Source organism: Anoplopoma fimbria, chromosome 15 (genome assembly GCF_027596085.1).
Source record: "Anoplopoma fimbria isolate UVic2021 breed Golden Eagle Sablefish chromosome 15, Afim_UVic_2022, whole genome shotgun sequence".
NCBI classification, from domain to species: Eukaryota; Metazoa; Chordata; class Actinopteri; order Perciformes; family Anoplopomatidae; genus Anoplopoma; species Anoplopoma fimbria.
The window spans coordinates 24,999,571-25,014,743 of NC_072463.1; the positions used below are offsets into that span (position 1 = coordinate 24,999,571).

The 15,173-nt window shown below is 42.1% G+C and overlaps 1 protein-coding gene across 1 annotated transcript in view; it reads left to right on the forward strand.

Moving 5' to 3' along the window:
* The window catches only part of dph6 (diphthamine biosynthesis 6), a 57,388-nt gene that overhangs the window by 25,463 nt on the left and 16,752 nt on the right, over positions 1 to 15,173 (forward strand). The window contains exons 9-12 of the mRNA XM_054614629.1: positions 1,637 to 1,787; positions 2,284 to 2,409; positions 4,042 to 4,171; positions 4,325 to 4,499. Of these exons, the coding sequence (XP_054470604.1) occupies positions 1,637 to 1,787; positions 2,284 to 2,409; positions 4,042 to 4,171; positions 4,325 to 4,499 (582 nt within the window). The remainder of the gene's footprint in view (positions 1 to 1,636; positions 1,788 to 2,283; positions 2,410 to 4,041; positions 4,172 to 4,324; positions 4,500 to 15,173) is intronic.

The following is a 15,173-nucleotide window of genomic DNA, read 5'->3' on the forward strand; positions in this document are numbered from 1 at the left end:
TGCTCTCGGTGTCTCCCTTCATCCCTCGCTCTCTCTCTCTCCTCTAGCCCCACATGGCCTACTTTGACGTCTGCAATATTCACTGCAGCCTGAAACTAGGCCCAACTTAATAAACATGTCTGCTCACATTAAGGGCGCTTTGCATTCAGGTAGCTGGCTAAGCGGACACAGGCGGGGGTTGTGGGGGGTGGGCGGGGGGCAGTAGGAATTGGCTTTTGGTATATTAGAAGGAGCTCAATGGGGCTGCAGAGACCAGACATGTCACACTTTGAAACATTTTCCTTTTCCTGCAGACAACTTTCTAATAATCCTAAAATTACTGTCAAGAATTCTGTGATGGAGACATTTTATTTCAGTTAATTACTCCGGTTGTAATTGTCTGGTTTAATAAGACACCTACCAGTTGATCGGGCATGCCGTTGTAATTGTATGTGCGAGGTTCTATAAGGGTTACACTGAGGGATGCTACTCGCCAATGGCCCAACATATCTCCAGGGTAAGGCATGCGAATTGCTCGTGTGTTTGTGTGTGTCTATCTGCATGTTGGGTGGGGGCTGGGACTGTTGTGGACACAAAACATACCCCCATCCCACAACCTCCATGACCCTGCAGCCTCACTCCCTACAGCTATATATTTTTTTCGCTCCCCGCGCCGCTGCTCCCACCCCCATCACACAAACACACACGCGCTCACAAACTCCCACAGCCCCTGTATCTCCCCCCTGGTTGCTTGGGGAAGAGCAGGGATATCCAGGCCCTGCGAGGGAGGGAAAGGGAAAAAGGAAGGGGGTGGCAACCAGGGGAGAACCTGCCCTGGTTCAGCCTTCTGAAGCTCTTCTCGTCAGGGTGACAGATCTGCGGTGACACCAGCACTAGAGGAGACTGCACCGGGCTCAGGGGGTGGGGATGGACCACCATCATTTGCCCTGCGTTAATGCTAGTCAAGCTATTTTTCATGCTGGCCAGGAGAGAGGCTGAAGTATAATTAATTTGATTATCATATGGCCTAATGCAGTTGACAGCAGATGAGGGGGTGAATGAGTGTTCGGCTGGGTGAGGGGGGCGTTGAGGAAATATGAAATATGTATTCAAATGTGTGACGCCCGGCACGATTTGGCAGGTAATATGTATGCCTTAGAGAAGAATGGTAATGATTTGTTATTTAAAGAAGTAGCAGGGGAAGTATAAGTAAACAGAAGGAAGAGGCTGGTGAAATCCAAAACATGTCTCACCCATCCAGTCATGAGTTTTGACTGACAGCCAGCATGATTGAATCTACAGTATCAGAAAAACACCACTCCCTCTTCGCCTGAACCACGAATATGTTAGCATGTTGTTTCATATTCATTCACCTTGAAGTTATGTGTGTCTGGGCCCTTGTCATGAAAGACTGACACACACACACACACACACACACACACACACACACACACACACACACACACACACACACACACACACACACACACACACACACACACACACACACACACACACACACACACACACACACTCACTTGGTGGGGTATTTGAAAAGGTTGGCTAATTATACAGTGTTTTGTCTGTCTTTGCAAAAGACTCAGCGCACTTTGGTGGGCGTTTGGCCTGATGTATTCCCTGTGGTGCTTTATTGCAGGATGTGGTGGCGAGAGCTTTGCCCCATGGTAGTTGTCCTTGCCAGAACGCCATTGACAAGATGACTGAGGAGGTGGAATATGCTGATCAAGCTCAAGACAACCAGCAAGAATTTACATCAAATTGTGACCTTAGTTGTCAGCAGGGCCACGGTGAGATTCATTTGTGGTGAGACATGCACATGCTGACATGCATGCTTGAGTGTGTGTTTATGTGTATGTGTGTGTGTGTGTGTGTGTGTGTGTGTGTGTGTGTGTGTGTGTGTGTGTGTGTGTGTGTGTGTGTGTGTGTGTGTGTGCGTGCGTGTGTCAAATGATATTTGTATGTGGTGTTTGCTCCCTGAATCTGTGTCATGCGTCCACTACCATGATGCTAGTATTTCTGTGTGAGTCTTTGACAAGAGCTGTCATATCCACGGTGTACTTGTGGCAATCTCTGAATTAATTTCTCCTTAGACAAGAACCACCTATGCATGAATTAACTTTCATACGGCATATGCCTTAGTTGTAAATTTAGAAAAAAACTGAAATAACATACTGATTTCTTAAGTCTTGAACGAGCCTTGGTCCAACCATTTGTACTGCAGAAAATATTTGTGGAAATCCAAACCAGTTTACCCTGTTACATTTCATTAAACTCTCCCTGCAGATCCCCCTCCATCCTGCTCACCAAGAAGCTCCAAAGGCTATCAGTGGATCTCTGGCATCAACGGCCTTCAGTCCAAAGATCTCGGGATCCAGGGCCAGACATCGGCAGCTTTGATACAGCTCCAAAGTAAGGGAGAGAACGTATTGAGCAACTTAGTGAACACTTTTGAAGAACATGGTGTACCACTGCTGTGGACATTCTGTTAAATTAATAGGGGAAAAATACAAGGGTCTACTAGAAAATTCCTTTTGCCTCCCTAAAATTGCATAAGAAAAGGCACACAGAATGTACTTTGCAGGTAAAGGAACCTTTAATAAGTCATATTTCATATCAAAAATTGCATCTTTGATATGAAAAAGGGGAGATGATACAGAATTCATTTTTCCAAGGGTGATTTAAGCAGCTCGGTAAAACATATTCTACAAGGAGAGAAACATATGGGGAAAACTTCTTTGTCCCTTGGGTGTCTTTCTTTCTCCTTGCTGCTCTTTCTCCTCGTATGCCAAAGACATACGAGGAGGAGGAGCTTGAGAAGTCGTTTACTTATTCAAAAGTGCTTGTCAACCCAGCAGGCAAAACCCTGTGTGTCAGTCCGTCACAAGATTGGGACTGTGAGTTGGCCACCAAACAAGGACAAGCACTTCAAATTAACCCAAAACAAAGCCTCTTTTAAACACACACACACACACACACACACACACACACACACACACACACACACACACACACACACACGCACACACTGCATTCATGTTGGGTGGGTTATAGTTTTTGCCCTGCAGAAGTTTAAAAGTGCACGCTTTTACATTGTATCTGATTCTTTTTTTCTCCCTTGCTCTTTTTTGATGGAGAAAGAGGAGCGAAAGATGAAAAGCATATTTAATGTTTATCGTGGTGCTCAGCTGAACAGCCTTCACAGGGCAGAGACAATATTAAACAAGTTAATATTTAATGAACAACCTCTTTGTATGGGGGCGAAGTAGTCTGAGACGCTGGTGTTGGCAAAGGAAAAACAAACTTGAAGCTCTTTCAAATGATTGTAGGGTGAAAGGCTTTGCTTTGAGCCCCTTATGCCTGTGTTTGCATCCAAAGCCTACGATATGCACTCATACTGCGTTAGACTGCTCTTTATAGAAGGGGACAAATACCACTAACACTCTAATGCAGTTTCAATGGATTTCAGTGTCAGAAAAAAAAATCTTTAAAACTATCCACCTCTTAACTACAGTGGTGATAGCCTTCAAATTACTTTTTCAACAGATTTACTTTAGGGAAGGTTGAAAGCCTCACATTTTGACACAAGCAAATGCCTGTACACTGATTTAGACTCCATGTGTATTTGTTTGTCAATGGCAAGGTTGCCTGTTGTAGTGGGAATAGATACAAATCAAAACTTCCTCAAGACCAAATGTAGACAAAATACTAGAACTAAAACTAAGTTTATAAAGGTAAACCAAAGCTATGAGTCTCAAAGAACAAATTGCATGGAATTGGTGAGCCGCTACAAATAAGGCTATACTGCGGCCAAATACAGCACTTCTTTTTGGTCACAAGCTTACCATTTTACTTGTGTAAACATGGTTATTTTTTATACTGGGTTTTTATTTGAAGTATACTACTGTATACCACTTTCACCAAATATGCACTAGTTAGCTTAGAGGGCCAAGATTGGAGTAGGTTTGTTGTAGGTAAGGTTATGTTACTACAATTTATTATATGCTACAGTTATTTACAGTTAAACATGTTGGCTGTGTCCAGATGAGCTGGACAGCAGAGGCTGGAAGATGAAGGACATCGTCCTTGTTCATCTATATGTGAGGTCCATGGAAGACTTTGTTCATCTCAACACCATCTATAAGAAACACTTTGGCATAAACCCTCCAGCAAGGTAAAGGTGCAAACACACATTCAGTTCTCCTTCTCTCTGCCAAAAACCATTTTACATTCCCTCCAAATACACGTGCTTCTCTTTGGCAGCTTTATTCTGAATTCGAGTTATCGTCGTCGCATTCATTCCATGTTTCCTCTGTTTTCCTTGTAGGGTGTGTGTTCAGGCTCCTCTACCTGTCAGTCAGCTGCTGCAGATGGACTGCCTGCTCCATGACTGGACCGAGCCCCTGGAGGAAGGCTGCTTCCACCAGAGGGAAGCCCTGCATGTCCAGAGCCTGTCCCACTGGGCCCCAGCCAACATTGGGCCCTACAGTCAGGCCCTCAGGGTAAGGCTCCAAGGTCCACAACAGGGGGGAGCTGGTGATTGGTAAAAGGGCTGACAGTTTATTAGACTAATTATAAACGAAACGTCTTGATAGACTTATCAAGTATGATACTAATGATTTCAGCATTACGATCTTGTCAAATGGTTTGCTTTGCAGGCCACCTATTTATTTATTATTTTCTGGTCATTATTTGTTTATTTCACCCTTATTTTTCACATAAAAATTTCTTTGGCTACAAATTGCAAATGATAGTGAAACTGAATCCCTTGATCCTTGTCCGATGGGCAGAGCCAGAAAGAAGAAATATTGTTTTCTTTTGCTCCATTGTAAGCAAAGCAATTCAAAGTATCACTTTATCCTTTAGGTGAGCAATAGATTAATGGACGACTAGTAAGGATTACTTGGATGAATGAGGAATCTGGCTGGTGATACTTATGATGCTTTGTTGTGCTTGTCTCTGACAAAGCAATTGAAGTGCCTCCGATTACGTGCCGTACCCTGTGTTTGTTTCTGTTGTCTCTGTTTATGTATAGCTGCATGCGTGCAGATGCATGCGATTGTTGTTATGTGTGATAGTTTGTTCTCATTACTACTTTTATGTACACTTGTAAATATGCATCCCTATTGTAGTGGGCAGTGTGTATCCATTTTTGCACTTGTTTGTAAAGCTCCGAATTCAACTTCTTTCATATTGTTTCAAACCCAGGAAGAATGTTGAATTCAAAGGCAGAGCAGAGGAAGTGTGGGCCGTGGTTGCACGGTTGGCTTGGTGTTTTGTTTACCCAGTGTGTATTATATGGGATTACACTTGTCAAGGTACTGTCAACAAGGATAGTGTCCATCTCCTCCACACTGTCCTTGATCCCGCAGCCAAATCTGTCTATGAGTGAGAACACGTGTGGATTAGCCATCATTGAGAGCTTGTCGGCATATCTCACCAGTGTGTCACTGAAGCTCAGAGGTTCGGATTCCTGAGATGTATCCTACAGAATCAGGTTTGCCTTTAACATGCCAGCAGTGTTTGATTTCCTCAATGGAGTCTCATTGAGACATGAAATTGAAGTCAGCTGTAGGCATGTGCTGTTGCCTCTGGAAAACAGCCTGATCTCTCATACCTCTAATGATCATTCATATCCAAAGCAATTTGAGAAAACAATGAGAGGAGTTTGCTTGCTCAGAGCTGTGCACAAAGCTTCACACGACCCCTGCGTCGCCTCTCAGTGTGTCTGCTCCTCTTCCACGCTACAATGACTTAATTTGATCAAAAATGTATTAACAACTCTTCAGTACAGCTAGAGGTTTTTACATATTGATACAATTACCCCCTCGCTGTGAGCAAGCATGCGGTGCCACCCCTCCTCTCGCCAGTACGTTGACTCCATCTTAATGACAATTTTCCTTGGTGACTGTTGCCGTGTGACACCATGGTGACAGGGCTCTGGCAACGACAGAGACAGAAAAGCTGCTGTCTGAGACCGAATAACCTGGAGCCCTCCACATTCACTGTCTGTGGAAAAGAATTAGTAATTAAAAGAGGGATCCGGCTCTACACGGGGGTTGGAAGGGGGGGGTTGAACTTGAAATGATTAAAAGGATGAATTTGTGATCTTAATTATGTCCAGAGAATGTAATCAGTTTTGTGCAGCAGAGGTGTTTTTTGTGATGAGCTCTTTGAAGGGGCAATGACTTAATGGAGGAAACAAGAAATAATTGAGAATCGCCTTTGATGAATAATTGTGGTTAAGTGTTAACTTTCTTGTTGGTTATATCGACACCGTGTAGTACTGCTAACCATTTGAATGTGCTGTATTTAAATAGGGCTATAAACTGATCAATGTGCAGCTCTATCGGGACCAGTTTATTCTTTTGACAAGTGTCCAGTGGTTTGAGAGACAGCACATGGCTACTGACAGACCATAGCACTCTGGATGTGCAGGATGTGATTACAGTAGGTTTCCACAATGAATGGCTGGGTCTGGTGGAGGTTTAGTGGAACGGCATTAGGGATTGGCATGTGATGGATGCTGGACCTTCAGACGCCATCCATCTATTCATCTATCTGCCTTGCTTGTCAAATCTCCCAGCTTCAGCTCTCGGGGAATGGCAAGCTGACTGACTGTCGTCTTGGCCTAGGCGAGCTGACAGATTCAGATCTGACTTGATTTAAAGAATTAGTTAACCTTTATGATGTCAAAGCTCCGGGCCTCTTGGTGTATTGTATGTTAATGTATGATATACTGGTAGTTTAGGTAAAAGCCGCAAGCTATAAAGACAAGAAGAGTGATTTAATGTATGCTTTGTTTTATATTGTTCCATTCCTGATTGACATGTGTTTAGAGGTTGTATTCACCAAAACATTTATTCTTGTAGTATATAATTTGTGAGTGCACCAGTGTCAAAGCTGTCTTTTTTATGAGAGATCTAATTGAAATGTTGCTGTCCTTTGTTTGGACACAATTTGCATAATCTAATTAAGATATAAGACATTTCTCTGTTTTAATACATCAATCAGTTTATTGAAAGCAAACAAGATGCTCTCAGACATCCAGTATTTTTGTTGCAAAATATCAAAACAAATTCCCTCATTACACCAAAAGCCAAGTAATGGCATTCTCTTGAAAGAAATAAAATGTATTACTGCATTTCTGCATTTCAAGTTGTGTCTTAAAAGGAGCTTTTAAACAATTGCGTTGCATTAAGATAATTGCGGAAAAAAAGGACGTTTTTACACAAAAATCCATTTTTACTAACAGACAATTATACATATGAGTTGCCAGATGGAAAAAAAATTACTGGATGAATTTTGTAAAGTCAGAGGTAAAAACCGGAGTCTCAAACTGCAGGACCTTTTCCACATCTATTTTAGATTAATTCTTCCTTTTCCATCACATTCCCTTTGGAGCCACATTTACACAGGCAAACACAATAGCCAAACCAGGTCTGAATAGGAGGACTATCAGTTGAATGGCTGTTAAACATCTCCTCTTTCCTGTTAAGGTAAGTGGCTCACCCCTGGGATATTTGCTAGGAAATTATACTCACTGATCAGATTCTGCGGGTTGTGCTTTGGGAGCTGACTGCACTAGCCTCAGGTTGCTGCTGAACACTAACCCCTTGCCTCATTCCCATAATTGTGAGTGACAGTCAATAATGTGGAAGACCGTCTTGCACAAGCCCGCGATAGGATTTGCATTGGATTTTGAAAATTGTCAAAGTGGACTGTGAGGCGTCAGGAGGGAAGTGGATCTGACGCTGCCAATTAGCGTCAAAGGGAGGAGTGTACTGCGGCGGGTGGTAGAATTGGAATAATCTCCTTTAAGGAGACTTAATGTCTTAAAACAATGAGCTGAATGTTGTCTGACTCTCTTGATGAAAAGTTCAGAGGTCAAGCTGAGTCATACTGAGGTAGGCCCACCCATGTAAGACCAGAATAAAAGAGGAGGTAGAAGTTTTCTCTGCTTGTCTGGAGCCTAATTTTGATTTTGTTTATTATCGTCAACATCAAAGCTTATAGAGAATATTATAAATGACTTAAAGGACTTTTTAAGATAATTGACAGTAGAGAGTATGAGAGAGAAGATGGGTATTAAATGTGGTTAAGATTCGCCAACTAAGTTGAATATACTTTGTGGTTACGTGGTATGCATCTACTGCCTCACATGAATATTTAACCTATCATTCTCCAACAGTGATTTTTTTTTTTTTTTTTAAATGTAGTAGGGGAACACATAGTACACAAAGAGTTTGTGTAGATAGCCGCCCTGCTTTATGGTGAACGATCAAAGGGCTGACAGATAAATATGAGCTAGTGTGGCGAGTGAGAAAGCAAAAATTTTCGTGATGAATAGCAGAATTAAGCTAAGTGCTTTAGTTTTATGGTTTGTTGTTCTCAGTCGGATTGTTTCACTACTGTAAGAGAGTCAACATGCACAATTCAGCAGCCCCCTCCTCCATCATATCAACAACCCAACCCCCCCAACCTCCCCAAACTTCCGCTACATCTAGAGACTGCATCTTCCTCAATTACCACCGAAGAGTAATTAGCCAAAAAAGCAGTGTGTGTGCGTGCGTCTGCGTTCGGGGAGGTATTCATGCAGCACGAACAGATTAATTAGGACATTTAACTTCATTTCTAATACAACAAAATTAATCCCATAAAATATGAGGGATCTCGGAGGAGGTGCCTGTCAGCATCTGACGCCTCTCCCCTGTTTGCCATAATCTATTAAAACCTTGCTTTTATCTCACCTCTCCCCTGTCATACTTTATGGATTTTTTCATAAACACGGCCCATACTTCATAAATGTCTCAATTTTCTAGTCTATTAACATTACTTCAAAAGCGCTTGATAAAAGAGGAGGGCATGCGTGAAATAATGCACCAATAATACGAAGCGCTGGAGGCTAGAACAGTAGGGGCGGCTCGCTCTCTCGCGTGCACACTCAGACAATGCAAGGGATGTTATCAACTTTAATAAAGAACAAATGATCACTTCCAACCAGGGAGGAGGGGAGATGAGGAAGGGGGGGGGGACCAGGAGGGGAACAGTTGTCGAGTAATTGAGTCGATGAAAAATGAGGTCTTGAAGGCTCAGCGGTTTGAGCAGTCATGAGGTTGAAGGCTTCTCAAAACTACGGTCTTCAGCACTTGTACTTACTTGCTCCTAGTTGCAGTGGAGGATGTTAACACAGATTTGGTTTTTTTCCTTTTCATTTCACTGAAGGCACACAAGTAGAATAGGCTCGTTGTTTCCTTTTCCTGAATGCCTGAGTTGTGCGCAACGGGTTGAACCTTTTTGTCTGGGGATAGTCAGAAAGGTTTTTGACAGACAGTCGGGTTTCACCTCACAGCCCTTCCCCAGCGAGCATCGATTCAGTTCCTGTCTCCGTACATCACCTGAGTCTGTCTCCGTAGGCTTTACTCATCCTACCCAAACACTGGGGTCAACTGTCTTCATTTGAACTGGACACACACAAAACACACTGATCAAACCCAGTAAGACCTTAGCACAGTGGCTTGTCGGCTGTATGCCCCGAGGCCAGGTCTTACACACACATAGACACAGACACACACACACATATACAAACCTGTGAGCTCTTTGTGGAAGGCTCTGGCTGTATCACAAGGTAAACTGGTTTGGTCACAGGTGACTCACTGTAACACGTTCATGACTGACAGGACAGGTATATAGAGCATTCAGCCCACTTTGATTGACAAGCAAATAGAAAAAGACTTAAGTCAAGACAAACAAAAATGTTATCATAAACCATCAGCACCTTTTACATTTGTTGGCAAATGTTTGCTGGTGTGCAGGCCTACGTGCTCTTGTATGCAAATCAGGGACTTCTTTCCCCCTCCACGAATATAGTTTCCCATCCCAAGATGTATATCTGCGTTGACACATGGTCATAGCGCCGTCCTGGGACATTGTTAGAGCTACTGGATGGGGGTTGGGCACTTGTGCCTGTAAATGTGTACACATATATGTGAGAGGTCATACCAGACTAGGTTTTTAATTTGATGAGGGGGCAGGTTTATGGGAAGCGGTAGACGGCAGTGGAGGTAATTATGTTCCTCCCAATCCTATCCCCCCCCACCCCCGCTGTGACCGCGTAGAGGCTGACCTGCCATCGCGGCGGTCATTTTCAGGAGTCAGTGCGTTCTTTAATACATTATCCTGCGCCGCCGCTGCTCCTGCAGCACCACGTGGGGACAGACTGGTATCAGCTTGTACCAGGCGAGGACAGGGGAAGGACTGGATCTGTCAGAGTGCATCGACTCTCACGCGGCCGCGTACGCCAGCGCTGCGCTTCCACCCCGGCCCCTGCCACACTCCCACTCATTAATGGGCCCGGCCCTGACAACTGATCCTAATTGCCTTTGAGCAGCTCTTCATGTATTATTGGTGCCTGACTGCCTTGGTTCATGTCAACAAGCCATGGGAAGCAAGGACAGGATAGCCACAGCCATCGTCCCTCTGCCTCTTTTACATACTGGATGATGCGGAGATACACCTACACTAGATATGCATGTAAATATATACTGTATAAGTAATGTGTGTACGTGTCTCACATAATTTCCTGGGAGGCCTTAAGAGAACAGGTCTCTGGTGTCTCTAGTGAATGGTCAGCCCCCCAAATCTTTCACCGTTGCAGATTTGCTAATTACTTGACTACTTTCTGTATAAAGAAATGTTATGTAATTATTTTTTTATGTTGCTACAGTATATGAATATAATATACTAGAGCATTTAATGGAACAAAGATGAATGTAATCAGAAATGATGTATGAATAATAATTTTTTTGATGGATTACTCTTTTCTCTTTTAATTTGAGACAACCACATGCTACGTGTGTGTGTGTGTGTGTGTGTGTGTGTGTGTGTGTGTGTGTGTGTGTGTGTGTGTGTGTGTGTGTGTGTGTGTGTGTGTGTGTGCTTGTTTTCTTCTCACTTTGTCACTGCCGATGAGCAGTGGAGGGGCGAACGGTTCAGAGATATCAAGAAGGCTGAAATCTGAAAAGCGTCATATGAAGATCCCACTGCAGCAGATATATGCCAAGACATTTGCGCCGTTACAATTGCAATCACAAACACTCAGTCAAAACACATCATTATTTGTAGTTGCATGTGTGAATTATTACCCCCCAATATCCAACTATTTACTTCCCATTTCACCCCTCTATTTAAATACAGAACAAGAAGAGGTGCAGTGGCTTGGCTTTTTATTTGTGGAATGAAATAACTGAATACCAAATGCATAGATAAAAAGCATAGCGCCATGTCTTGTCCACTCCCATCACTGTCTGAGAAAGGAGAGACGTATGACCATCCCATTACTATGGTAACTAGCCACTATATTCAGAGCTGCCCGGGTGTGTTTCTTCCCCCTGCAGTGACGAGAGGGCATAGCTGACAGGGCTTCTGCACACACACACAAAAACACACAGATAGGGAGGAACTGGAAGATGCTCCTTGTGAGATATACACGTGTGGCAAATACAGACAGAACAATACAGGAGCCAGTTGCCACACATATACCAGTGTGGTGACATAGAGAAACTAATAGGGAACAGCGTTAGGGAGAAATATAACCCCCTAACTTTTCAACATTTCACTCATGGGCAAAATCTTTTATCCAAAACAAGTAACACAGAAACATTGCAGGAATTTAGCTTCAAGAAAATGTAATTAAACATAAGAATATAGGCAAAAATAACCACGGAATTGCTCCATATTTTTGACGTATAGTTATCGGCCAAACAGAATGAATTGAATTTAATTGTCTGGCATTTAATTAATATTGTTTTGTTGGCACATAATAAATGATATATAACAATAAACCATGATTGATATGTTACCAACAAACAGTGTTTTTAACACTGATTGTCACTAACCCAGACTGAGGGGCTTTTTAGAGACGGCTTGTTGCAGCAGATTCCGCTACTGACTGCTGTACAGCCCTGCACTGTCTGCTATTATAGATGATTTCTATAATTTTTATTCTCTCCTATGTTTCTGCGATTCCATAAGTTGCACACATTAAAACCGGCAGTCAGCGCCTCTGGTTAGAAATGATTATTACATCCACATGCAATAGTGTGCGAGCATGGCCATTTTGTCTTCATTTATTAGTCAGGAAAGAGTTAGCGCTTACACTCGCTTCATCAAAAAATTCACAGGGAGCAATTCTTTTGAGTAGTAACTTTTAACCTGGGTCATTCATATTTCAAATGCCACTGTCATCAAAACATGCTTTACTAAGGTAAAAACTGCTGCAGATGAATAATATACAGCCCCCTGTTTTTTCTACGGACATATCAGCATGTTCACTTTTAATATATATTTATTATTGATATTATGAATTTATTATCTAAGGGGATGTCAGGCCCCGTAAGTCTGGGTAATGTAATGTTGTTGAGATGCTCAGGGTAAGAGTTCATTCAATATTTTCCACATGTTAAAATTTATTGAGTTGAATTTGATGCTCGACACAAATGTTAATATTTGATCTATTTTTCAGCAGGGATTTAATTCATTTTCAGTATATTGTATTTTATCAGTTTGCTTTAGTGTGAATGTTATTATCTCTGGTGCACATTTACAGTAAAACAACATGTTTTGATAATTCCAAAGTACGTATAAGCAAGGATTTCTTGGATGGAAAATCTTTCTTCTTAGATTTTAATTTAATTTAATTTAATTATTTTTATAGGCACATTTCAGCTACGTTTGATTTTCAGTATTTGATGAAAAAAAGTAATATAGAAAAACACTTGTACATATATATTGCAATGAAAACCACATACAATTTAAGACTTTTTTTCATAATTTTCCTCCATCCATATTAATGGTGGTATTTATGTTTATGAAAACATTTTGACTTTGCCAAAAAAAAGGAAAGTAAGAAAATCCGTGAAGACTTCGATGCTGTATAGCCAGCCTGTCCAAGGGTTGAGTGGACTTTGTAAGAACAGCATTGTTGATTCTTCAGCTGCCTTTTTAATGCAGCCATACTGCCATCTGTTGAGACCAGAAGGGAATACATCTCTTTTTGCATTCCACGACATTTTCTGCACAGTCTTGTTTAGTCTTGTCTTTCTTTTCTTTTCTTTTTTTTCCATTTGTCTGTTGTCCATCTTTTACTTGTGAATACTGAACTACATGTTGTGTCCATTACAATACAGAGGACTTTTCTCTCTGGAACCAGCAGCTTCATGTCGTTGTGTTGCAGGCTGATCTGTTTTTGACATTCTCATGCAGAATAGACACATCACACTGTGGTCCTATCCTTCATGTCGTACACACACACACCCTGTCACACACAGAGACTTCACCACTTCTCATAGTAACGCTTTAATGCTTGATCCATTTCATGTTGACATAATTCCTTTGTGCCCAGGTTAGTTTAGTGTTTCCATTACAAGCCAGGCCAAGAGATGGAGCTTCAAAAAGAGGAAAAATATGAAAAGACAGAAGAGACGAGGTGGTCACAGCTGGGAAGGGAGAAAGAACGGGGGTTGAGGGTTGCAGTTTCAGCATCATTCAATCAGACAACATGCCCCTCAGCTGAAACAGCGAGACCCTCCCCGATTCTCTCGAATTAGGGAGATTAGCGGGAAAGCGCATAATGCAGGATGATGGAATTTGTCATAATTTGCATTGTCCTGGAAAGATTCGGTTTGATAGAGCGATGCATGGAGGGTCTTGTCATGTCCCACGGGCAGGTCATAGAGGAAGCTTGGCAGAAATGATTTTTGCGATATGTGCATCAGTCGTAAAAGCCTCAAAACCAATTTGTCAAAAAATATGAGGTCGGGACAGTTGAAGGCAGCAGGGCATTTTGCCTAACGCAATGAAAAACCATGCCCCTCCATCACTCCTCATCCACAGCCCAGCTCTGGTGTGGCACAGAACTCAACAACAACAGACAATTTTATTACATTAGCTTTGAGGAGTTGTTATGTTTTATTTGATCGTATTTCTTCATTTTAACATAATTATAGAAACAGTCAATTTATAACAAAACACAGAAACCATGCCAATATATAATATTGTGGTAAAAATATAAATATTTTTTGATTGTGGAAAAAAATATATATATATTTGTTTATTCATGCCTGTTGGCGTTCTGATGTGTCTCCCTGAGCATCTTGCAGTCAGGCTTCTCTGACCTTGGTCATAGTACTGAGCGGCAGCTCCTGACTACCACAAAGTTGACCAGAGCTGACATGACAGTGTTACTCTTCCACACGGTTCAGTGTCTATGGAGTGGGCATGTTGAGGGCAGACATACAGGCACAACAGAAAAATAAGCATAAGCTAGGGGAAGGTGGGGGTTGGGGCAAGGCCAGTGTCCCTGGCTTAGACTGACCACACGTTGCCTCAACAATGGCTCATGATAGTTGTGTAATTTTTAGTATACTTCTAACTTTGTCATCATAATAACCTTGTGATTTGAACATATGGTTCGTTTCCTGAAATAAATGTGCAGTTTTAGACCTGAGAGAATGCATTCAGAAATGCCCTATACTTGCACTCTTTCTCTTTGTGCACTTCATACGGCTATTTATGTCGCCGTTAAGTAACACTGATTTTGTGTGACAGTTGAGCATACAGGGTTAGGCTCAAACTGGAGCACAAACAGGAAGAAAAAAATAAAGATAGTGGAGAGAAAAAAACAGGAGGGAAGAAAAAAGGCAAATATCTCCCTCCCCCTTCCCACGAAGCCTTATATGAGAAGCCTAACATGGGGAGAGATTCTGTAGAGGGAAGAACGGTTGTGGTTCTCCTGAAAGGTTTGTATTTGTAGAAATGAGGTGTCAGAAGAGGCAGAATTTCCTCGGGGCGCAGCACAACATGAGCCCATCTCTTATCATTTCCCACTCCCAGACGTGATCTGCTTTGAATGCACTAATGCTGAAAGAGCCCCACAGACTTGAAGCCAGTTCAAGATGAAATCAGAGCACACATCCCTGACAAACTGCCATCCACCACACAAGGATTAAACAGTCGCTGCAAATCAAATCCCCGCCAAAAAGCAGAAATAATATATGCACTTAAATACATTCAACAGAACTTCAACCTCTGTTTTGATCCCCACATTTTGAACTATTTTGAGCTATTTGCCAACCCTAAAATATTCAAGAAAAGAAGAAAAATTACTAAAGAGTCAA